Source organism: Eriocheir sinensis, chromosome 2, assembly GCF_024679095.1.
Source record: "Eriocheir sinensis breed Jianghai 21 chromosome 2, ASM2467909v1, whole genome shotgun sequence".
Lineage (NCBI taxonomy): Eukaryota > Metazoa > Arthropoda > Malacostraca > Decapoda > Varunidae > Eriocheir > Eriocheir sinensis.
Genome location: NC_066510.1, coordinates 6,585,679 through 6,611,767, shown reverse-complemented (window position 1 = coordinate 6,611,767; position 26,089 = coordinate 6,585,679). Strand labels below are relative to the sequence as shown.

General features: G+C 44.9%; 1 protein-coding gene across 2 annotated transcripts in view; it reads right to left on the bottom strand.

Moving 5' to 3' along the window:
• Nucleotides 1-522: 522 nt before the first annotated feature.
• Nucleotides 523-26,089, bottom strand: part of LOC126998916 (solute carrier family 35 member F6-like) — a gene marked incomplete at its 3' end in the record, with an annotated part of 137,325 nt that continues 111,758 nt past the window's right edge. For both annotated transcript variants that reach the window (XM_050861165.1, XM_050861175.1), the window contains 4 exon segments: nucleotides 523-678; nucleotides 2,223-2,333; nucleotides 17,364-17,534; nucleotides 19,216-19,333. In XM_050861165.1, coding sequence (XP_050717122.1) covers nucleotides 523-678; nucleotides 2,223-2,333; nucleotides 17,364-17,534; nucleotides 19,216-19,333 — 556 coding nt within the window.

The window sequence follows — 26,089 nt, the reverse complement described above, 5'->3', positions numbered from 1 at the left end:
GATATGACGTTTATGGCTTCCTACAGGAGGCTGGGGTCCTCAACCTCCTGTAGGTTTTAATGACCCTTTATTGAGACCTTTGTTTCCTTGTTTTTAAATAGTTACCGTTTGTTATAGTTTAATATATAGTTTATTTAGTTTTATATTCGGCGCCACATGACCCTGCAGTTGCGGCGCCAAGACCAACCGCCCCAATAATCAGTCTCTATTCTTTAATCCCTTAATCCCTTACGCTGGTTAACTCTGGAACAGCCTTCCTTTGTCTGTATTTCCTCCTGCCTTTGACTTGACCTCTCGAGGAGGAGTGTCAAGACACTTTTCTCCCGAAACTGACCTCTCGTTTGGCCTCTTATTCTGGTTACTGTTATTGAAGCAGCGCCTAGAGTAAATTTTTGTTGTTGCTTTTTTATTTAATTGTTCTTGAGCTGTCCCCTTTGCTGTAAAAACAACAAAGGGAAGGAGGGAAGAAGCCGAAGAAAAGGAGGAACACACACACACACACACACACACACACACACTCACGTAGGAGGGACACAGCCAGCATGCCATTGTTGCCAATCTGCACAAAAGCATCGATGGCGTCCTCCAGAGTGCCCCGCTCGTTGCCGCTGAACTGGCCGGCAGGAATGTAGTACATCGGCACCAGGAGCAGGGACAACGTCAGGAAACCAAAGGTACCTGCCAGGCAGAAAGCCTTGGTGGTGAATGTGACAGCGTTGGCATAATTTTAGGTATGTATCATGTTTTTATATCCTATAATAGCTTTGTTGGCAAGAAATATAACAAAGAGTGCAGTGCTTTCTTTTGTGATGCATTTTATTAAAAATTATTTGAATTATTTGATTGAAATATATAGTACTTCTCATCACAGCCGTTTTAGAGAAGTAAATGAGATATTGCATCATCAGTTCCCTGAAAAGAGCTCTACTCGACAATTGTGCTGCCTTAAAGAAGATCTATTTGATGCTCACACTCCTTAGAAAGAGCTGTGCTTGATACTCACCCTGACTGGAAATAGGCCTGCTAGTAAAGAACTCAGTTTGACACTCGCGAGTAAACAGTCCTGCTTGACACTCTCAGCTAGTAAACAGTCCTGCTTGACACTCTCAGCTAGTAAACAGTCCTGTTTGACACTCTGCTAGCAAACAGTCCTGTTTGACACTCTGCTAGTAAACAGTCCTGCTTGACACTGTGTGATAGTAAACAGTCCTGCTTGATACTCTGCTAGTAAACAGTTCTGCTTGACACTCTCTGATAGTAAACAGTCCTGCTTGATGCTCTCAGCTAGTAAACAGTCCTGTTTGACATTCTGCAAGTAAAGAGCCCTGTTTGATACTCTGCTAGTAAACAGTCCTGCTTGACACTATCTGCTAGTAAACAGCCCTGTTTGATACTCTGCTAATAAACTGTCCTGCTTGCCACTCTCTCCTAGTAAACAGTCCTGCTTGATTCTATCTACTAGTAAACAGTCCTGTTTGACACTTTCTGCTAGTAAAGAGCCCTGTTTGATACTCTCTGCTAGTAAACAGTACTGCTTGACACTCTATGCTAGTAAGCAGCCCTGTTTGATACTCTGTAAGTAAACAGTCCTGCTTGACACTCTGCTAGTAAACAGCCCTGCTTGATACTCACCCTCCTTAGAAAGAACTCTGCTTGACTCTCATACTGTTTGGAAACAGACCTGTTTGAAACTTACCTTGAACGGAAGGAATCCTGCTTGACTCACACTCTTTGGAAAGAGCCCTTCGTGACACCAGCCTGCCTTGAAAGAGCCCTCCTTGGCATTCCTCTTGTATGAAAAGAGCGCTGCTTTATTTAGTATTGGTGCTTGAGACTAATACTTTTGAGAAAGAGCACTCCTGCACACTTAGCTCCCCCTGCTTGATACAGCTTGATGCATTCATTGCACAGAGGCTTGCTTGTCACTTACTCTGCCTGGAAATCCCTGTGTGACACTCATCCTGCCTGGAGTGAGGCCTCCTTGTCACTCATCCTGTGACACTTACTCCCCACCTATAGAACCTTGCTTGACATTAGCCCTGCCTGGAAAGAGTTCTCTGTTACTTACTCTGACCTAAAGAACCTTGGTCGACACGTTCCTTGTCTTGAAAGAGTCCCGTGTGACACCCAACCTTCCTTAAAAACCTTCCTTGAAGCTCACTCTGCCTGGGAAGATCCTTGTGAAACTCACCTTCCCCTAAATAACCTTGCTTGGCACTCACCCTCCCAGCCCACGACGAGGAGCGGCGGTACGTTATACTTGGTGAGAAATTTTTCTTCGATGACCATCTGCGTGGCTGTGACTACCTGGGCCATAACGATTAGGAGGTCACCTGCGGAACGTAGTAGTAGAAGTAGTGGTAGTGGTAATAGTAGTGGTACTATTAGTGCCCATGGTGGTGGCAGCAGGATTAGTATTGGTAGTAGAAATAATAGTAGTATAATGATACGAAGGTGGGTATACCTAGTTCAACAATGGTGTCAGTGACGGCAGAAAAAAATATCTGCCAGATACAACGCTAATGATAATTATAATGATGATAATAAGAATGTTAGTCGAAATAGTAATTTATAATAACAATTTTGATAATATACTAATAATAACAATAACAATAATACTAGTACTAATACTATTAATAACAGCAAGAATGGTAATAATAACAATAGTAATAACCATATTATTGCACAATTCACATTCAGTAAGTGCTTTTCAAATTGTTTTTTGTTTCTATTTTGAAAGAATACAATGGATTGTTTTCAGTTTCCGCTGCAAGTGTGTTCCACATGTTGGTGCCTGGCGGAACAAAAAACTTTGTTGTGCACGGGAAGTACTACACAGGGGAATCTTTAGGTCATTACTACTTTTGTTTGAATGGTGTGTGTATTGTATTTGAGACCACAGTCTATCTTGTACATGTTAAGAGATTTATCCACAAATGTTATAGCCTGGTCGGTAATTATGTCATGCATTTCAGTAAGTTTAAGTTCATTAAATATAGAACTTGTTTGTTTATATCGATTACTACGTGATATAATCCTAATTAATTTCTTTTGAGTGGTAAATAAGGAGTCAGTATAAGTTTTGCATGCTCCACCCCACGCTGCAGAACAACGTAATAAATTTTGGTAAACTGGCGAAAAACAATTTTTTTTTATTGTCATTATCATAGGTATTTTTTCTTTAAGACATTACTCAGTAATTTTACGTATCTTTTTTTTTTTACAGCATCTACATGTGCTTTCCATTTTGATTTACTATCAGTTATTACTCCTAAGAATTTTTTTCTTTTACTTTTATTTTAAGATCACTGATGCGAGTGAGTCATGGGGGAATGGGATAACATAAATTTGTCTTATTTTTGTTAATTGTTGACTTATTGCTTTTCAACCAGTTGGCTACATGTGTTAATTCATTGTTCAATCTGTACATTAAGCAAGTTCGGTCCCTGACAAAAATGTTAGTGGCATCGGCAAAAAGTATGAATTTAAGTTTGCTGGTACATGTTATGTCATTAATAATAATAATTAATAATATTGGCCCTAATATTGAGCTCTGAGGTACACCACATTTTATAAGGGGATGCCACATTATTTATGGTCGTGAATTGTTTTCTGTTTCTAAGGTAGCTCTCAAACCACTTACAATTATGGTGGACCTCTTATTCCTTATATAGTATTTTTTTTCAAAAGCATAGAATGGTTAATTGAACAAAAGCCTTTGATAAATAAAAACAAAATACTTAAGGTAATACCTTTTGTTGTCTAAAGTATAGTAAACATTTCGGCAAAGATGGTGTAGCGCCAGTTCTGTTGAATATTTTAGCCGAAAGGCATCCTTGTTGTCAGTCGAAAGAATCTTCGTGCTCCAATTTAAAAAAAAATCTTATTTATACTGATCGGTGATCCTGGTACTCTGGACAACAACTCTGCCTTGTAGCCACTCCATACTAGTGTTGAAAAGCGATGGGGCAAGGACACAGCCCTGCTTCACACCTGCGTTCACGGGAAAGAAGCTGGACAAGTCTCTACATACACACACACACACACACACACACACACACACACACACACACACGTCACAGCACTCTCTATCCCAGAATACAGGCCCGTCAGGAAAACAATAGTCCATGTCAATAGGCCTCCCTTGGAGTCGCAGGAAATCCCAGAGTGACTCGCAATGCACTGAATCAAGCGACTTCCCTGTCGAAAGTCACGTAGACGCTCCACCAGTAAGCGAAGGATACAGTTAGTTGTCGACTTACAGACATGAACTCAAACCGCTGAAGCTGCCCACTTGGAGGGTCCGCCGTGTACAACTACTCAAAGTGTTCAGCCCAGCGGGCCCTCTGTCTATCCATGTCCGACACGAGGCAGTCATCAGCTGTTCGGATAGCGCTCACCTGAGAGGGAAGCTCAGAGCGGAGCTTTTTAAGAGTTCGGTAAGCAAGTCGGAGGTCATTCGTATTTAAATGGCACCTCACTTCATCATCGAGACCCCTGACATACCTATCCTTGTCTCTTCAGGAGAGCTCAGGTCCTACTCGACAAAGCCCTATATTGATCCCAATTCCTAGCAAGTCTGGTAGCGCGACTCTTCTCAATATTCTCCAGCGTCTCCGCCGAGGTAAATCTTCTCACAGATCTTGGGCGCTCTCCAGTGTATTCTTTGGCAGCTCGAAGAGTCTCGCGTTTGAAGGCATCCCTCAGTTCTAGAGGGTCCTCAAGGGTGCCGAGAACATTAGAGCGATTTGAAACTGTCACTGCCTACTCCTGAGCATATGCCAGGTCTGTCAGGCTCTCGAGATAATAATAATATCTCGCACACAGTGTCAAGGTTCCAGAGTTGGGTGGTGTAATCGGAAGGGATAACAAACAACAAGATAAATGGTTAGACACCAGTTTACTTTAAATAAAGTAGAAACCCCAAAACAGCCTCATAAACTGAAGTCTCCAACACGAAGGCTTCAGCACGCCGGACTCAGCAATGACCCTTTGCACGGCTTCTTCCTCTTCTGGGCGTCTCGTCCTCTGAGTGGCAATGACGAGGCAGCACAGCTTCTTCCTTGAAGTGGTGGTAGACGAGGGAGGCGCAGGAGAAGGGGCGTCAGGTTCACAGCAGTAACGGGAGTCCAGGGCGTGGAGAAGAGAGAGGTAAGGCACCCAGAACGAGGCCACGGTATCAGAGTTAAACCGAGTGAGAGCAGGGCTCGGAACCGGAGTAGAATCAAGTGTTCAGAGCGAGGCCCAGCCGCTGTCTGACGAGGAAGGCGCTGGCGCCCACCAAGTCGCCTCCCACAGCGGGTTGAGAAGTCTCAGTGGTTCAGTCGACCGAGGCGTCGCACGGCGTCAGGCGAACGAGCAGCAGGAGTGTAGCAGGTTGTTCGCTGCGCCTCGGTAGTTGAACGGCTTCGAACGGCAAGATGCGGGCGGGCGGCAGGAGTGCCCCGGTCGTTCGCCTGCTAAGTTGGTAGTTGCCCTCACACAGGCCCCCATACAAGAATCTACTCCAGGTAGATTCAACAAACAACTACCAAGTGGAAAGAAAAAGAACATAAGCCAATAACTAAAAACAGGGGGGAAACTGGCGAGGAAACACAGGAGGAGTGACTTATGCAGGAAGTCTACTCAATAAATCTGCCCCCACATTGTCCTTCCCGGCAATATGGACGACCCGGAACCTGTAGGCCTGTAGACTCAGGGCCCATCTCAACACCCGGTCATTTTTCCCTTTGAAGGTCTCCAAATATAACAGGGGCTTGTGATCTACTTCCAAAATGAACTCCCGCCCTCTGAGGTAGTAGTCAAAACGGAGTACCCCAAAAACGACAGCAAGACACTCACGCTCTATAGTAGAATACCGCTTTTCCCGGTCCAGGAGCTTCCTACTTGCATAGGCAACAGGATGAGGCTGACTCCGATGGTACTGGAGAAGGACAGCTCCCAACCCATGGTTCGAAGCGTCACTCCTGAGGATGAAGGGGGAGCGGCAATCTGGGACCTGCAGCACTGGTTCGGCAGACAAGACTTGCTTCAGATGATCAAAACAGTTCAGCGACGTCTTGTCCCAGGCGAGGGGTTCGCGGACTCCTTTCTTCAGCAGGTCAGAAAGTGGCCCGGTATAGTTGGATGCCTGGGGGATAAAGATCCTATAAAAGGCAACCATACCCAAAAAGCTGCGGAGGACCTTCTTGGACAAAGGGGGAGTCATCCGGCAGAGAGCTTCTATCTTGCTGTTTTGGGGTCTCAGTTGTCCTCCGTCCAGAACCCCGAAGCGGCACTTGGTAGGCTTGGCCGTAAGTTGATGAGAGCGCAACCTCTCAAGAGTAACTCTGAGGGCGGAGACATGTTGGAGCCAATCGTTGCTAGGGTGCGAGTTACCGGAGCGTTACCTTAGCGTTGATGAATGCCGTGTTTGAAAGATGCCGCAGCTGCGGTAGCGCTCCTGTAAATATGAGAGATACCGGAGGCGTGGCTGGTAAGATTGAAGAATCCAGCCCCAAGAATGCAGCTCGCGCAGGCGGTGTGGCTGCCGGGGACCCGCCCTTTTCCGTCGGGGGCTTAGGGGCTAAAATGAGTGAATGCATTGCTTGTGTGTGTGTGGTAGGAGTAACTATGACTCTCTTAGGGTAGCCGAGCACGCTCAGCCCCCTTGATCGCCCGTAAGGCGCGCCCCAGCTTGCCACGCAGTATGGTTTTTGGCCTCTTGGTGCGAAGGTTCGCAGGAAAGCTGTATTCTCCGCAGTACTGAGATACGTCAACGTTCCTGCCGAGCGCTGCAGACCATATCGAAGTGACGAGAGTCAAGGCAGCGCAGGTTTAAATGGCGGGAGTGTCAAAGGACTGTTAAAAGAGCGCACAGTGCGCGCCCAAGCTTAAGCTTCGTTGCCTGCCTGAATCACAGACTGGATAAGGTGAGTAGGGCTCCGTCCCCGTGGAGAAGGCGTGCGGGTCGCCCAACACTCCAGCGGGAGTTTTTTTTTTTGGGGGGGGAGAATAAGAAACGCGGATAAGTACCGCCCTCGGTCCGACTTGTGAAAGAAGGTTTAACCTATGCTTGCGGTAAGCCGAGTGAAGGTGCCCGCAGGGGTTCGAGAGTTCCGTGGGCCAGCCCGTCTGGGTGGTGCGGTGCTGGCTAGAACACGTGGTTACTCTGGTGACTAGCCTCCCCGTGGTCCCGCTGGACACACTGCGCAGGGGGTTACCCGCCCCCCCTGGGTCGAAAGGGCAACGTAGTGTGACTAAACAGTCACTGGTTTCCCGCGAAAGCGGGTGCGCCGGGATACATCGCCTCCTCGGTTATCCTTCCAACCCACATCCAGGGTGGAAGGGGCCTGGCGTATTTGCTAGCTTCTTGTGGGCCTGCGGGCTCACCCCGGACGCATAGGGTAGCGCCCTGGGGTGCCTGCCCGGGCGTTCGTGTAGAGGTGGGTTTTGAGTTTCTTTGAGTTTGAGTGGACGCAGCCCTCGGGGAAGACTCTGGCCCATCCTCTGAATTGACCCGGGTGGTAAAGTCCGTGGTGCTCGTAGCCGTCGAGGCTACCTTATGGTAGCTACGTAGCGATAAAGCCACGGACGCGCATCCATAAACAGCACAAAGCGTCGGCCTTCTAGATTTGTAAAACTGGACCCGTAAAAAGCTTCTTGTGGCAATGCTGGGTCTGCGAGAAAGCCTACGTGGTTAACACGATGGTGCAGACTCGAGCGGTTAAGCTGTCGCAAATACCTGGGCTTTTCTGGGTTGGGTCCAGGCCTCGCTGCTGTGATTGGTCAGGCAGGGGAACATTAGCTGCTGCCTGTGAAAACGGGGCTAGGTACCCCAGCAATGGGTCAGCGGCTTGAGGCTGTCGCGCCTAATTGCCGAATCCCAAGTAACAGATCCCCCGAGGTGCAGCAGGACTGCGATAAGCCAGGGGGTGATTGCCGCGAGTGCTAACCGTGACGACGCTGTTCGCACCCTTTCTCAGCGCCCGGAGCACTTTAATCGTGTGCATTTCGCTCCCTGGTGCAGACTGACTGCTTCAAAGGCATGGGGCGTACCATATTATGATTATGGATAGATGCAACCATGCAGTACTATGGCAGTACTATGGCAGGCCATGATCGAAAAGCTCATAGTCGATTCTCTATGGTGCGGATGCCGGTGGGCGTAGCATGATTCCAGCCCCTTACCCCTGCGTGGAGCAGTTGAGACCCGTGCGCCCTTGATCTTAACCGGCTATTCGGCGCGAGAAAGTCTGTCAGCTTGAAACCTGTGCCCTCAGTCATTCACCTGTCCGATGCGTCGTACCGCAATAAGGCCATGGCAGAATACCTTCCTATTGGAGATGAACAATTCCCTGTGTTAGGCGGGGCTCCGCGCTCCTTGTACCCTGCTCGCTCGATCTTTTTTGTGGATTGGATAGTGGGTAGAGGATAAGTGGCGCGGTTTAAGGGGAAGTGGAGACCGTTTCTGTGCACATAGTCGTGGCTACCCCCGTTTATGCATACCCCTGCCTTTTATAGATAGACAGTCTTGCAGGATAACAGATAAGTGATTAAAAGTATACTATACGTTATAATACATCTGTATCAGAATATAAAAAAAAGCTAATTAGTGATTTTTCATTTCATACACAAAATATTCACGGCGCTCTTCATTTTGTTAACGCGTTGATGTGATTAATGAATTCAAGTCATAGGCGGGAGGCAATATAAAAGAAAGGCTGTTTTAGAGTTTACCAAAGGAAGAGAGAAAAAGATGAGGGTATCCATTTGCCCGTGCTCCTTGATCCGTGTCCGCGTCCGCGTCCGTATCCGTGTCAGTGTGTCCGAGATACATAGCCTACATCCATATATCTGTGAAAACTATATACGTTGTTTCCATATTTTGGACATTCACAGCGAGGCATCATATCGCGGCAGCTGCGTCAATCACTTCGAGAACACGACCATAGCCTCCTTATGGCCGGGATAATGCTTCACAGATGCCATGAAAATGCCCCCCCCCAAAAAAAAACAAAAAAAAAAACATAGGTGGTAGATTAAGGATATTCTTTAAAAGTGTAGTGACCATGGTGCATACTACTACTTGGTAAAGGAAATAGCACCGGGTGAGAAACAGTTTGTGAATGATTTCAGATTGACAAGAGAACAATTTAAGCAAGTGCTGCACCAGGTGGAGGACATGGTAATGAAAGTCAGTATAACAAGGAAGACACTATGCCCGAGGCAACGATTGGCCATGTGCTTGAGGTATGTATGCAAACTGCCTGATAAATAAAATGCGAGAAAATCATATTGTTAATTATTTACTGACTCAACAATGTTTCTTGAATACATGATACTGGTACACGAAACACAGTACACTATTTGAATGAGGCTTTACATAATGAACACGCATAGAAAAAAATAATGTTGAAATATCTTATAGAAACATGAACTAATTATTTAGTAAGCATCTGAAATCCCCATCCTAGGAGATTTTAATGTTCACCACTAGCTTTGGCTTTCATCCTCTTTCACTGACCAGGCTGGTGAACAAGCTTACAACTTTGCTCTCCTCAATGATCTAGAGCAGTTGGTTCAGCACCCTACTCGTATTTCCGACCGCCTTGGAGATACGCCCAACATTCTAGACCTCTTCCTAACCTCTAATCCTTCAGCTTAATCTATCAAATTGTTCTCTCCGTTGGGCTCTTTCGATCACAACCTTATTTCTGCATCCTGTCCTATCGCTCCTGTACAGCCTCAGGACTCACCGAAGAGGCGATGCTTCTGGCATTTTGCTTCCGCTCGGTGGGACGACCTGAGGTTATACTTTTCTGATTTTCGTGGAATGATTACTGCTTCCAGGAGAGAGACCCCTCTGTATGTGCCCAGCGCATCACAGAGGTGATTGTCTCTGGAATGGAGGCACACATTCCACGTACTTTCTCTACTCCTCAATCATGCTTGTTTTCGTGCTATTAAAGATAGAGAGGCAGCTCACAAAAGGTACCAGAACCTTCGCACTCGTGCTAATCACGATCTGCCAAATCTATTCTCCGATTTACCAATAACTCTTTCATTAATAGAAAATGCCGAAACCTTTCTTTTTCTAATTCTTCCAGGGATTTTTGGCCATTAGCCAAAAACATCTCCCCCAACTTCACTTTTTCATCTTTCCCTCCTCTCCTTCATCCTGACGGCAACACCGCCGTCTCATCTATAAGGCTGAACTCTTCGCTCAGACTTTCTCTAAAAAATCCACTCTGGACGATTCTGGGCATATTCCTCCTACTCATCCTCCCTCTGACTCCTTTATGCCTGTCATTAAGATTCTTTAGAATGATGTTTTCTATGCCCTCTCTGGCCTCAATCCTCAGAAGGCTTGTGGACCTGATGGAGTGCCTGCTATTGCCCTTAAAAACTGTGCTTCCGTGCTGACACCCTGCCTGGTCAAACTCTTTCGCTTCTGCCTGTCAACATCTACCTTTCCTTCCTGCTGGAAGTACGCCTACATACGGCCTGTGCCTAAGAAGGATGACCGTTCCAATCCCTCAAACTACCATCCTGTAGATTTACTTTCTTGTCTATCTAAAGCTTTTGAATCAATCCTTAACAGGAAGATTCTTAAGTATCAATCCACTTCTGATCTTTTATCTGATCGCCAGTATGGGTTCCGTAAGGGGCGTTCTACTGGTGATCTCCTTGCCTTCCTAACTGACTTTTGGTCATCCTCTCTCAGCCATTTCAGTGAAGCCTGTGCTATTGCACTAGACATATCAAAAGCCTTTGATAGGGTCTGGCACAAATTTATGCTTTCTAAACCACCCTCCTACGGTTTCTGTCCTTCTCTCTCTGCCGCAGAACGTTTAACCTCAGACCTTACTATCATTTCCAATTGGGGCAAGAAGAACCTGGTGTCCTTCAACGCCTCAAAAACACAGTTTCTCCACCTATCCACTCAACACAATCTTCCAAACACCTATCCCCTATTCTTCGACAACACTCAGCTATCACCTTCAACACTAAACATCCTCGGTCTATCCTTAACTCAAAATCTCAACTGGAAACTTCATATCTCTTACTAAATCAGCTTCCTCGAGGCTGGGCGTTCTGTATCGTCTCCGCCAGTTCTTCTTCCCTGCATAGGTGCTATCCATTTACAGGGGCCTTGTCCGCCCTCGTATGGAGTATTTCGCCCTCGTATGGAGTATGCATCATATGTGTGGGGGGGCATGACTCACACTGCTCTCTTGGACAGAGTAGAGTCAAAGGCGTTTCGTCTCATCAATTATCCTCCTCATACTGACAGTCTTCTACCTCTTAAATTCCGCCGCCATGTTGCATCTCTTTCTATCTTCTATCGATATTTTCATGCTGACATCTCTTCTGAACTTGCTAACTGTGCCTCCCCTCCTCCCGCGGCCCCGCTGCACTCGACTTTCTACTGTAGCACATCATTATACTGTCCAAACCGCTTATGCAAGAGTTACCAGCATCTTCATTCTTTCACCCCTTACACAGGTAAACTCTGGAACAGCCTTCCTTCGTCTCTATTTCCTCCTGCCTATGACTTGAACTCTTTCAAGAGGAGTGTATCAATCCGAAATTGACCTCTCTTTTGGCCACTTTTCACTTTTGTCTTTGTGGGAACGGCGATTAGCGGACTTTTTTTATACACCTTTTTGTGTTGCCCTTGAGCTGATTCCTTAGCTGTTAAAAAAAAAAAAGCTGACATACCCATACCGATGATGTCACTATCTGACTGACTTTGTAGTATTTGTATTTTCACTTTTGGACGTACTGTGTTTGTGATGGTAATATATTAGTTTGTGTTTGTGGCTGTGTGTGGAATGCTTGAGTCTGTGTAGCTGACTGTGTATGGAATGCGTGAGGCAGTACTGGTGGTTGTTTATTTTTTTTTATTTTTTTTTTTACGTCGTTGCCTGTTGCGCCGGTAGGCATCTTCCTGGTGGGGCCTGATGGTCGGCCCAAGGCTTCTTCCAGGTGGGGCCTGATGGTCGGCCCAGCCCGTTCTAGCGCAGGCGAGTGTTTATAGTGGCGCCATCTTGTATTGGCTCATGCTGCCCCCCGGAACTCGTTCTTGATTCGCTTGGACGGCTTCCTCTAGAGCCCGGGTTGATGGGTGGTCTTCAGGACAGCATGTGGGTAGTTTTAAGCCACTCGGGGGTGACTGAAAAATCCGAGTGGTAGCGTGGGGATTCGAACCCGCGTCGTCCATCACGCGGTGAATGTGGGCTCAGTACGCTACCAGTTCGGCCACCGCCTACCTGCATGGGTCTGCACAGGAGAGTGTTGTTGATGAAGCGAAGGTAGGTTTTCATTGTTTTCAGCAGTATAAAGATGCACAGACACCGGCATTAGAGCCACCTTTGTTTAGCCTTTGGAAGGTCTTCGGCTCTCATGGCACAGTGCAAGTCTGTTACTCTCCTGTCTAGATTGCTCATCTGGTCTGGAAGTTTGGGCCTTTGCTATTTCCTCTTTGCTTCTCGTGGAGTGCTTGAATTTCCAAAGGAGGTTGTGATAGCATCCGACATACTGGGCATTTTTGGCCTGACACTTTAAACGCTGGAGTTCTTAGATGAACTTTGACATGGGCTGAAATCATCCTTTGGTTCAATGTTTCTGCAATAGGCAAATTCAACGATTATTTTGTAAGCTCATAAGCTCTGGAAAAACAAATGATCGTGGCGTTTGAATCCACTGAAATTTGTAGCAAACACTTAAGACCCACTGGCTGTGCTATTTTTCTTTTTCTCCCTATACACTCCATGGATTTTTGTTTCTGATGGTATTTGGTCTCTTTTCTTTCAGGTTTCTAGCAACTGGAGAAACGCACAGGTCTTTGTCCTATTCCTATCGTGTTGGTGCACAAACAATTGGGAAAAATTGTATCTAGGGCTATGTGGGACAAATTGTCACCTATGGTCATGAGATTCCCAGGCAGGAGCAGTGGATGACTGGCGTTTGGTGGCTGATAACGTCTACGACAAATGGAGTTTTCTTAAATGTGTAGGCTCGATTGAAGGGAAACATTGTTATGAGAGCCCCTGCAAAGACAGGATCACTTTAGTACAACTACAAGGGAACATTCTCTACAGTGTTACTAGCTCTTGTAGATGCAAACTTGCAATTTCTAATGATTGATATAGCATCCTATGGTCGTAACAGTGACTGTGGGATACTTACTCTTTCTGTTTTTGGAAAGGAACTAATGGGTAATAAATTGCCTTTGCCTCCTCCTACTGTTCTTTCAGACGCTGACCATTTAGGCCCTATACGTAATGTCATTAATAACCCCTTACAAGAGCAGATAATGCGCTCATATCCAGGAAGAGGATGCACCAATGGTCAACTAACGTTCAACTATAGGTTATCAAGAGCTAGGAGAGTTGTGGAAAGTGGTTTTGGTGCACTAGCTTGAAGATGGAGAGCCCTCTATACCAAAATTGGAGTGTCACCTCAAACTACTAAACATGTGTTAAGGCTGCTGTTGTGCTGCACAACATGATGTAAAGACAAACACCAGCTCAGGTTGCAAATATTCTAGATGATTTTAATAAAGAGGAGGTAGAAGGCCTTCACTCAATGAAAATAGAAGGAACCGTGGATCCCTATAAGCCACTGAAATAAGGAATAAATTCAAGGACTACTTCAATCATAGGATAGCTGTGCAGTGGCAAGACGGTCATGACCGCAGAGGTTAGTACTTCGGAGATATGAGAACTGTAGCTTACACTCTGATACTGTGCACATATTTCATAAACTACACATTACAATTGCACTTTAATACCTGCCACTCGTGTTTCTTGGGCCTGCAGTGTTGTCTGGCGCTCGTCATCATATAAAATGCCGCAATATTCATTCATATATACTATACACTCCTTGGGATGCATGATCTAAGTAAGTTACGTCGACCGACGGGCGGCCCAAAATTCGTTATATTCCGCGCATCCTTCCCTCCCGCCTCGTGACGTAACACGGGGTATAAAAACATCAGAGCGAGGCAGCAATTTACAGTGTTGCCATATCAAGGATATTATCCACAAATTTGTGGATAAAATGAACTTTTGTATTACAAAACACGCTCCGTTCTTTGACACGTTTTTTTCATGTTCACTTCGCGTCTCTGCAGCCGTTGTCTCTACCTGCCCCTCCCTCCCCCAGTCCTCCTTTGGCTTGGCCAGTCGCGGCAGTAAGTACGTCAGTCACGGTCAGTGCCTCTCACACTCTCGTATTACACATATAGAGCCTTACTTTTATACTGTATCTAATCAATAATATATAATATATCTATATTTAAATATAATACTATATACTAATCAACAGTGCCATCATGAGTGAAAATAAATACACACAGAGGTACCGATGTACGTGGGAAGACGATGTCAGATTCAAAGGTAAAATAGTTTTGTGTATGTTGTGAATATTCATCCTTAATGAATTTTTTTTCTTATGTGCAGTTTTAATGAATTACAACTAGGACACATGCTATGAAGGTGTAGGCTAGATGCGAGGGCTACTTTTTTATGAGCAAGAAACCCCAGTATTTAAGGGTGTTTATTGTTTTTTTTGGGGGGAGGCGGGGTTTCTTGAGTTTTTATTTTTATTTTTTAATGCCAACCCAGACAGTGTTCTGGGGACGCAGCAAAGGCCGCCTGCAAGACCTGTGGGACGGTTATTCAAGCCCATATGAAGTCGCTGCTGACTCACGCTTCAGGGAAGAAGCAGTTGGACCTTATGTCAGTAGTAGGAAGTAAAGTCCAGGGATCCATTAAGGACAGTCTTCAACCATTGGTGAATGACCCAACAAAAATAGCAGAGTTAATTTAAAACTGGCAGTTTTTGCGACAGAACATTCATCTAATTTATCTGTAGACCATTTGGGTGAACTGGTCCCACAGCTAGATAAAAAGTCAAATATTTTGCAAAAAATAAAGTTACACCGCAGAAACATGTTCTTGCACCAAGTTTCGCAAAACAATTGAGAGATGAAATTAAAGACCAACATTTCAGCTTGATTGTCGATGAGAGCACAAATGAAGCGAAAATTTCATTCCTAGCTATGAGCATTCGCTTCTTCAGTCCAAAAAAGGGAGCAATGGTTGACACTTTCTATCGACTTGTGCCCCTCAAAGATGCTGCTGCAGAAACTGTATACAGGACTGTAAAGGAATGTTTTCAGGAGGACAATTTAGATATTAATAAACTGATAGGAACTGGTACAGATGGAGCTAGTTATATGGTTGGACGCACTCACTCTCTCATAACATTATTAAGAAGGGATAATCCAAATATCACACTAATCAAGTGTGTATGTCATTCTCTTCACTTAGCAGCAAGTAAAGCATGCGATGAGCTTTCCACAGTCGTTGACTACATAGTGAAAGAAACACACACATGGTTTGCTAACAGCCCAAAAAGAAGGCAAACTTACACTGAGTTGTACCAAGTTTTAGAAAACTCTGTGCCAAAGAAAGTTCCAGGGCTAGCAAGCACACGCTGGTTGTCACGCTTGGAGGCTGTAAATTGTATTCTTGATCACTGGGACGCACTGAAGCTCCACTTTGATGTATGTTCTACAAAAGAACGCTGCCACACTGCAAAACAACTTAGCCTAGCATTTAAAAATCCCCAGAATAAACTGTCCCTTTTGTTTGTTCGTAAAACCCTTAAGGAAGTTGTGAGAGTGAACAAACTCTTTCAGGGACAGAATGTAGACATCACAAAGCTTACAAAAGATCTTCTTTACATGTATAGGAATTTGAGGCAAGTGGTAATTGAACCATACTTTCTGTCAAAATGCCCAAAAGAAGATCTTCCTAAACTTAATTATGCAAGTTATCTCTTGCCGCTGAATGCCATTAACTTTGGATATGAATTCAATGTCAATTCAATGTCAATGTTGTCAGAAATATCTGTTAGAACTCCTGAATCAAGTACAGATTCGATTGCCTGGCAACGTTGAAACTCTGCTAATGCTGAAAAAATTACATCCTGCCATTGCTACTTCCCAGCACAAAGACTCCATTGCACCAATTGCCTTTCAGTACCGGTCAACATTTAGTGACATGGATAGCTCAGAAAATGAATGGAATGCTGTAAATTTAGATCAGTGGCCCAAGTCTTGTTTGGAAAACAGTGTTTCTTTTTGGGCTGAAGTGAGAGAGAAAAAAAAATTGCTGGGGAACCAAAATACCCCAACATTTCATCCCTAGCATTGGCATTGTTTGCCTTACCTTTCTCTAATGCCTCTGTAGAGCGCATTTTCTCTCATATGAATGTGGTACACACTAAGCTAAGAAATCGTTTCAGTGAAAGATCAGAAGAAGCAATACTACAGATCAGATATGGATTATCTGTTCGATGGATGTCATGCGTCACTTTCAAGCCAACTGAAGATATGGTAAAGAATTTCGATCAGTGCTAAGGGAAATGCCGAAAGTGATGATGACAATGCAGATATTATATCCCTTGATCTGGATGCAGAATAAAAAAAAAAAAAAATTATAGAAAAAGAGGATATATTTTTTTCATGTTTTTTTTTTTTGTTGCCAGGTAATTTTGCTTACGTTAAAAAAGTACAATTTGTTTTAATTTTATAACATTCAAGTTTGTAATCAATTATCAATAAATGTGACGCAACAATAAAATTATGGCTTCAATATTGTCCAGTAAGGAAATATGTTTGTGGAATACACTGTGGAATATTGATGATTTTTGTGGATAATTTGTGGATAAAAAGTAACTTTTATATGGATCATGAGTGAAAGTAAAGTAACAACACTGGCAACAAGCTGGCAACTACATCAGTCACACTCACCGCGCCGCCGGGATGTTATCCGCTCGCTGTCTTTTAACTGCTCTGGCTCCCGCCACACTCTCTCTCTCTCTCTCTCTCTCTCTCTCTCTCTCTGTATATATGTGTGTGTGTGTACACACACACACACACACACACACACAGAGAGAGAGAGAGAGAGAGAGAGAGAGAGAGAGAGAGAGAGAGAGAGAGAGACTTCCTCCTTTGAAAATAACCTACTATAGTTACTGCTGAATTATGAAAGAGAATGGGAGAAGTACCGCGCCTGAGAGGCTCCCTTCTCGTTTTTCACTGACACGGATACGATACCGGACACGGATTACGGACAAATGGATCCCCGGCCTAACTCTTGCATAAGGGATTTGGATAAAATAGGGATAAGGAAGAGTAGAAAGCCGTGTGCAGCGGGCCGCGGGAGAGGGGGAGGCATGCAGTTCGCAAGTTCAGAATAGCAGTCAGCATGAAAATATCGATAGAATATAGAGAGAGATGCAGCATTGCTTCAAAATTAAAAAGGGAGGGAGGTAACTAGTACGAGGAGGGGTTATCACATTCACACCTGTAATAATGCCGTTGATATCTGTGTTGGCGTCTCCAGAGGTCATGAAGTCCGAGAGGCCCACCGTGACCAGCCCCGCCAGCACGGTGACGATGCCCAGCCACTGGAAGTAACGGAGGCGCCTGCCAAGGAATCCCACCGATAGCAGACCCGTGAACACGATGACGGCGCCTGTACGACAATAAGACACATGTGAAAGCAAATGATGCAAACTATATGGGACACACAACAAAAATATTAGAGCATTTACTGATATGTTCATCAGGCCATAAGGAGGGCAATAAACAGAAGACTTGCGGCAGCCATACATAAAATGTCTTCAGTCATAGAAGATATGACTCTCTCTCTCTCTCTCTCTCTCTCTCTCTCTCTCTCTCTCTCTCTCTCTCTCTCTCCATTAAAAAAAGGACAGGGTGAAGACTCAAATTTCAATGATCGTCGAAGGCCTAGCTTCCGTAACCCACCTTCTACTTTGTTTACTTTTATTGTGCGAGTTCTGCGAGCTCCTTTATTTATTTATGACAGTTATCACTTAGCATTGCTGCGCTTCACCTGCTACAGTAAAACCAAATAGGCGAATCCGTTTTGGCGTTGGCTCCCGCGGGTCCTTTCCTTCCCTCTGCTCTGCCACACAGTCCCAACACCAATCTCTTCCTCTCATATGTTAGCAATAGGTAACATATGAGAGGAAAAAATGGGTGTTATGGCTATGCGGCAGAGCAAAGGAAAGGAAAGGACTCACCAATCTGGTTTCACTATAACCTCTCTGTCCTCTCTCAACACCAACAAAACCCACTCCTTACTCTACTGGCTTACTTATCCCATACAGCATTCCACACCCGAGCCCTCTCCTCGGCCTATCTTCCAATCACTCCTTCACATTTCTCTCCACGGGTGCGGTTGTTTCCCCACCAATTTTTCGCCACTCCTGCGCTTTCCCCAGGGAAACAGGTCCACCACGAAGTATGTAATCAACACCAGGGGGAATAGGTTTAACAACAACAACAACTAGAAAAGCTTCCATTCCTAGGTCCATTGTTTCCTTTCACTTCTGTGGAATTTCTTGCTTCACGGACCAAAGCTGGATGCCCTAAGCGGGGGAAGGCCCTTTTTTGTCATCATTACACACGAAGGCATTTTTTTCTTTTCACTAATGACTCAGAAATCCCTTCCATCACTGCAGCCATCAAACCTACAACCTTTCAGTCATGAGCTAAGTTTCTTTTAGGTTGGGGAGGTATTTGGGTGAGGATTCGTCTTAGTTCGTCTCAGTTAAAATTTGATGAGGGGTGATTTTTTCACAATTTTGAGAGAAAAAAAAAACAAGGAAAGAGCAGCAATCAGAAACCACTTGGTGTGTAATTTTGAGATAAACATGGAGAGTAATCTGTTGCTGCTTCATTAATCACCTTTTTTTTAACTTAAGTACCCATCCAAAACCTGAGGAATAGTAACTAAGATGTCTTCCTTGCGCAACAAACCTTACGATGAAAGGCTCTAGTTTCTTTGCTCTTAACTGATCGAATGTTTCAAAATACTTTTAATGTCTTTTCGAATGTGGACAATTCATTTATGATCGATAACCGTCTTGAACGAGAATTATTGGGACAAAACTTTTGTGTTAATAAATATATTCAGATTGCACCAGTTTCTCTCCTTGTAGCAAAATACCTTCAGTAGTTCAATGCAACGCGATTAATTAATTTTAACACAAACTTGACTTCCACTTCCTTCACCAATTCTGGATCATAGAAGCTGTGTGGTCTCAACATCTTTGTAAAATCTCTCTCTCTCTCTCTCTCTCTCTCTCTCTCTCTCTCTCTCTCTCTCTCTCTCTCTCTCTCTCTCTTACCACGCAGCATCTGGAAGGAGCTGGCGTAGGTGAGGGTGAGCCCGAGATACATCATGGAAGTTGCAGTCATGTCACACACAGCTGGTAGGTAGAACACGAGGGGCGGAAACTTGATATTCTGGTCAAGTAAAAAGTGCTGTTTTAATTATACATAATAAGTTAGTCAGTTCATTTGTTGGTTAGTTGTTATGTGGTTGGTTGTTTGGATAGTTAGTCAATTCCTAGATTATTTAAATAGTCCCTTTCTTCACCTGTGGATAGAATATTAGTGGATTACAACTGTGTTGAAAAAAAATCAAACTAACGAGAATAAATGAAATACGATTTAAAGTCAAAGACGGTGTTAAAAATTTTATAATACTTTTTATTCGTTACTATTTTCATAGAATTTTCAAACTTCAGTAAAAACAAATAACAAGTTCTCCTGAACACGATTGTGTTACTAGATTCTAAATAAGTTGGAAACGAAGGAAGGTGCACAACTTTTCATTCCAAATTGTGGGCGATTCACAGCAGTAGTCCCGCGCCAGTGGAGCAGTGGGTAAGGCTCTGCTCCGGCAAGCTGAGGTTCGAGACTCACTCAGGTTAAACTATTTTTCTGCTGACAAGGAAGGGTTACTGTCCTCATATGAACAAGGGGATGGAAATGTGGTGCGTGAAGTCCCTGCGATGCTCATAATTCAGTGAAACGAGTTCCAAAGCTTTCTCTGGAAGGGTACTGAGTGACAATGAAGAGTTCAGCACGTATTAAGGCCATGGTGAAATACCCCCCTTCCTCCACACACAAGTGGGTATATTTCCATTTGCAGTCGACGGAAAGTTGATAATGGAAGTGAAACCGGAGATACTATAAATGTAATTTAATGCAAAGAAATGTCATGTGTTGGAAATGGGAAAGAGTATACTCAGGACCACATGGACCTACAAAACTAGGAGCAGAATTAATGAAGAAATCTAGTAAAGAAAGAGATATAGGGATTGCAATTCAAAACAATGCCACCGCAGAAGCATATTAACCCCATGGTCCCCGTCGATAGAGAGCCACCTTGCCGTGGTGACTGGGCTTGAAGCGGAGTCGGCGGCAGTCGACCTAGTATAGCAAGAATTCAAATTTCATTACCGATCGAAGAGGTCATAGTCGTATACGCCCGCCCTTGTACCACTTAGGGCAGGGCTAGTGCCTCTATCCCCGTGTGTGTCGTGCGTGGCGTAACGAACGTTTTTTTTTTTTTTTTTTTTAACGGCTACGCCTACAGCGCCGGTAGGCTTGCTTGAGGGGCCTGGATGGTGTTCGGCCCCAGCCCGTCATGGCACAGGGAAGTATTTATAGTGGCGCCATCTTCTCTTGGCTCATGCTGCCCCCCGGAACTCGTTCTTGATTCTTCACTTGGACGGTTTCCTCTAGAGTCCGGGTTGATGGCTGGTCTTCAGGACAGCATGTGGGTAGTTTTAAGCCACTCGGCGGTGACTGAAAAATCCGAGGTGGTAGCGTGGGGATTCGAACTCGCGTCATCCATCACGTGGTGAATGTGGGCCCAGCACGCTACCACTCAGCCACCGCCTACCCGTGTCCTCTCATCAGGAAATTGAGTTCACCGCGGGGCGATGGGCATCACGCTTTTTCGGTGAGATAGTTCGGGTAAGGCGGGTGGTTCTGTGTGACCCCGCTGGAACAATCGACTGGGTGTTGGCTAGGGTCAAGCGATCACTGTCAGGTGGGCGACCGCAACCGTCCCGCGGCTGCCGCCAAACACCGGGAAGTGGCCGCGTATACGTTCTCACTTCCCTCTGGCTGTTGGGTTCGGTACTGCCCCAACTTCCAGCCTCCCCTCGTCGGGGTCCGTGGTGGGTGGGTGGAGTGGGGAAGTGGAGTAGTTATTTATTGATGCATGAGTAAGATCAGTACTCTTCCCGCGGTCTGCCTCTCTCCCTTATGTCCTGTAATGTGTATATTATAATGTACATGTGTATGTATGACTGTACGTGTGGCGACACCCGGTCGGTGTCGCACAACAGGATATTTAACAACACGTCGTGCTTTTGGCCGTGGGAAGCTGTGATGAACTGACACTAGGATCAGCGAATGATGACTTTCATCAACAGTCATCAACCGGAAGTCCGGAACCCACACCCTTCCGGACGAACTACAAGCTTCTCCAGTTGATTGAACTGGTTGAGACAACACAATAGCCTCACCTTACTATAGAATGGATATCAAAATGTTAGAATCGGTGCAGAGGAGAATGACTAAGATGATTCAGGGGTTGAGAAACTTGCCATACGAGGGAAGACTCAAACAGTTAAACTTGCATTCTCTAGAAAGGCGAAGGGTGCGTGGAGACATGATCGAGGTTTATAAATGGATGAAGGGCTTTAATAAGGGAGACATTCATAAGGTTTTGTTGGTAAGAGAACCGGGTAGGACACGAAGTAACGGGTTTAAACTGGATAAATTCAGATTCAACAGGGACATAGGCAAAAATTGGTTTACTAACAGGGTGGTGGATGAGTGGAATAGGCTTAGCAGTCGTGTGGTGAGTGCCAATACAATTGTCACATTCAAAAATAGACTATATAAATTCATGGACAGCGATATTAGGTGGGGTTAGATACACGGGAGCTTAGGGTCAAAGGAGCTGCCTCGAACAGGCCTACCGGCCTCTTGTAAACTCCTGCGTTCTTATGTTCTTATAAGTGATGTGTGGCCGAGCGGTAGCCGTTATAAGTTCACTTTAGTTCACTTTAGTTCTCTCTCTCAGGTTAATACAAATACCAAATGTATTTTAACTATATTAACAGTTGTATACAAGGTTTACAGTTTACGTGAGCTAGACGCACGAAATCAGAGACAGCCACACCGCTGCAGGGCGCGGAGCGGCAGAGCATCGCTCGCCTGCCCGTCACCCGTCTTCTCTCCCTTCTCCGCGTTGTTCGCCCGTTTTATTTGCTTGTAGTTCGTCCGGAAGGGTGTGGGTTCCGGTTGATGACTGTTGATGAAAGTCATCATTTGCTGATCCTAGTGTCAGTTCAACACAGCTTCCCACGGCCAAAAGCACGACGTGTTGTTAAACATCCTGTTGTGCGACACCGACCGGGTGTCGCCACACGTACAGTCATACATACACATGTACATTATAATATACACATTACATCGCTCGGTCCTCTAAAAGTCGCGACCTCGCGACTCACCCGACCTTTAAAAGCAGTGTACCTACCCATGTTACAGTCCCACAATGTGTACTAGTTAAACGAGGTCCTGTTATTGCATTAAAAAAAATATATATATATATATATATATATATATATATATATATATATATATATATATATATATATATATATATATATATATATATATATATACAAGTCAGAGCCCGCCTAACGATACAACATCGGGAAATGCCAATGATAATAAAAATAATCATGGAAGTAACAAGAAATGGGCAAAGTACATACAGGGCGAGGTAAATAGGGCTAGAGTCGTGGACGTGGAAGCTCAGTACTATTCCGAGAAAACAAAATAATAGCTCGAAAAATTATTTACATGATACATCCTAGTAAAATTAAATTGACTAAACTGTCATTAGGATACATGGTAATGGAGCTATTTGGAATAGTAAAAAGAAAAAGGAACAATCCTTGAAGAAGATCTGCTACACACTGAACCTTCGAGTCACACCTGGACACAAAACTGTCGCAGAGAAACACTCATCCGTTGCGTGACAATTAATTGCCAGTGTCGTTACCGTCGGCACGCCTTCGAGACGGGTGGGGTTTACAACAATAGATAAGGTTGTGTGAAAAGAGGTAATGTTATCCGTAGAGTCTCCTAATAGTTACAATGTGATAACAAGGACAAGTCTGGAGAACCTTAGAAGCATCGGCAGTCAGCACCACTAATTCCTAATACTCCGTTTTTCAGGTCTACAGTACTATAAAAGAAAATCCTGTCACCAAGTTGTGAAATCACTGTTGTAACAAATCTCACTGAAATATATAATTCCAGCATAATTGATTAAAGTAATTTCAGCATTAATAAACATCAAATGAAAAAGACAAATTTCCACCTATCCCTCGATCGTAACGAACGTGGATGACTGACATCTTTGACGCCAAAAATAATTCCCGTAACGGGTAACAGTGGTATGTCAAGTAAGGGTAAGTAAGACTTGTCTGCTTACTTCCAAAGCTTACAGATATTCACATGCTGGTTACGATAAAAGTTAGGGACAGCATCTGCTCAAGTTAAGTTAAATCTGTCAGTGCAGAGAAAAAGTATGTTTTAAGCAGAAGCACATGAGGTTCAAGGTTAAATTGTACCTATCCCTAAGTTAGTCAACACCCTCGGTTATTACGGCTCCAATTAAATTAAGAAGACTGACTGCCTTGCATCAACTCAGCAATAAAAGAAAATAGTGGGTTAGAGTGAAAAGTATTACTCAAGCACTCCCCTTCTCGCATGAAAAAGATGCAGGCAAAAGCTTAGGAACCAAACATAAATTAGTAGATGCGAGGATGCAGGTTATAGTCGTGTGGTGGAAAGATACACAAAGCAGCGTCAGGCTGAACCTCAAGCCGGCGCTAATCTTTGGAGACAATCACTATGCACCATTCTGTGCAAAAAAAAAAAGATCGTAAAGCTCAAATTTCCAACCACCTATTTATCTGACTATTTCTGCCTAAACCACGGGTAAAAGAACACACCAAGGAATTTTTGATTACCGCTGGTGACACCCAAAAAGGTTTAGGTCAGAGGGTCGCGAAGGCCCCCCTCACCGACGAACGTGTCGACGGCAAACGAAGCTTCAAAAAGGACCCAAAATTATTTTAAATGCCATAAAAGTTGGCTGATAAAACCGTGTAGGTTGCCAGTGGGGCTGTAGTCAAGGGATACTGCACTCATTCGAAGAGGAACTTTAAGGACAATCATGTACACAAGGAACTCTAGTAATAATCCAGCATTAGCTACAGGAATGGTTTCTCCATCTGTCCAGTTTCCTTGTTTAAAACACGAGATCAAATCAGTAGATAGCCTATAGGCGTCCACTGGCCTGTTAAAAAGGCCACTCGTTTGCACAGTGTCCACAGCAAAATTTATACCCTTTACGAGGCTGTGTTGCCCATCTTCCCCAAATGTTTCAAGAAAAAGTGACCGAAACGCATCATAATCCTTCCGTCCTGTGAACGCGCTCCTGTTTATGAGAGCCGGCAAGACGCACGAAATCAGAGACAGCCACACCGCTGCAGGGCGCGGAGCGGCAGAGCACCGCTCGCCTGCCCGTCACCCGTCTTCTCTCCCTTCTCCGCGTTGTTCGCCCATTTTATTTGCTTGTAGTTCGTCCGGAAGGGTGTGGGTTCCGGTTGATGACTGTTGATGAAAGTCATCATTTGCTGATCCTAGTGTCAGTTCATCACAGCTTCCCACGGCCAAAAGCACGACGTGTTGTTAAACATCCTGTTGTGCGACACCGACCGGGTGTCGCCACACATACAGTCATACATACACATGTACATTATAATATAAACATTACAGTCCGAGCGCCCCTGGATGCTCCAAATCGACTGTCTCATCACCACGCTGCAGCCTTTCATGGCTCCTGGCTGTGCCTCTGGGAAGTTCCACCCCTTCCGTGGGTCTACACATGACGAGTCCGTGCGACGTGTAGGTCCACGAAATGGTTCTCGTAAACGAATGGGCTCCAACGCTCCACAAATTAAACTTTTCCCTAGATTATATGAGCCAGTCTCCTATAAAAAAAAATATAAAAAATTGGTAATCAAATCTCTGGATGGCCGTTCAATTAACGACCTCGACATATTTGAAGTCCACCGCAATCTGGTTAAGGCTTAAGCTATGAGCCCAAGATCACTCCACAGGGGTACGGGAGCTTACTTGTAGAAGTATCCTCACCAGAAGAGAGCTCTCGACTTTGTAACCTTACCTCCGTTCCTGGTGCTTCTGCGTCCTGCTCTCCTTGCGCTAGAATAAACCAGTCTCGTGGTGTCATCTTCCCAAGGGGACCTACACCTCTACACAGAAGAACGAATTGTAAAGGGACTCCAAAAGTACAACGCTGCTTCAGTACAGCGAGTCCATAAGAATTTAGGTGGGATACAGACCAACACCAACTCTGTTCATCACTTTCAATCGCTTAGTACTATCCACAACAGTAAAGCTTGTTTGGCTAAACCTGAGTGTTAAACTCTATGTCCCCAAGGTTCTTCCACTACAAAGCGTGTGGTCATGTGAACCGGACCTGTTGTCGCTTGAATAATGGACTCCCAAAAGTGTTTGTCTCTTGTGGCAGAGATGACCACGGTGAGTCATCTCGGACAGGACCGCCTCTGTCCGGTGCTACCACTGTGGTGAGTACCATACTGCAACTTCAAAGGACTGTGAGCAGTACAAATTTGAGAGAAGAAAAGGTGTCTTTCGCTGAGACAAAGCGTCTTGCCCTCAGCAATTTCTTCAGCCCTAAAACGACATTTGCTTAAGTCCTCCAGTCTCAAGTCCATCGCCGTCCTGCTACTGCCAGAAGTGTCTCTCGCCACACACCACTTGTTTTGTCTGCACCGTCTGCTCCATCCCACCCAAAAGTTATGGATATGCATGTCTCCACCTTCTGATGGTCGCTCAGAGACGCATCAGCAGAAACGCTTGCGCAGTGAGGAGTTCCAAGAGGACACTCCTCCTGCAATATTACCTTCTCCAGCTCCCATGTCTGGGTCGCTGGAGGAATGCCGGGTGTCGACTGTGACAGACATCCCTGCATCGATGTCTGTGGCTGATCCTCAACAAGTAACCACCGATGCCCAGGATCATGGATCAGGGCTACCGGCGCCCGAGGCCTCAACTTCCAGAGAGACCACTCCG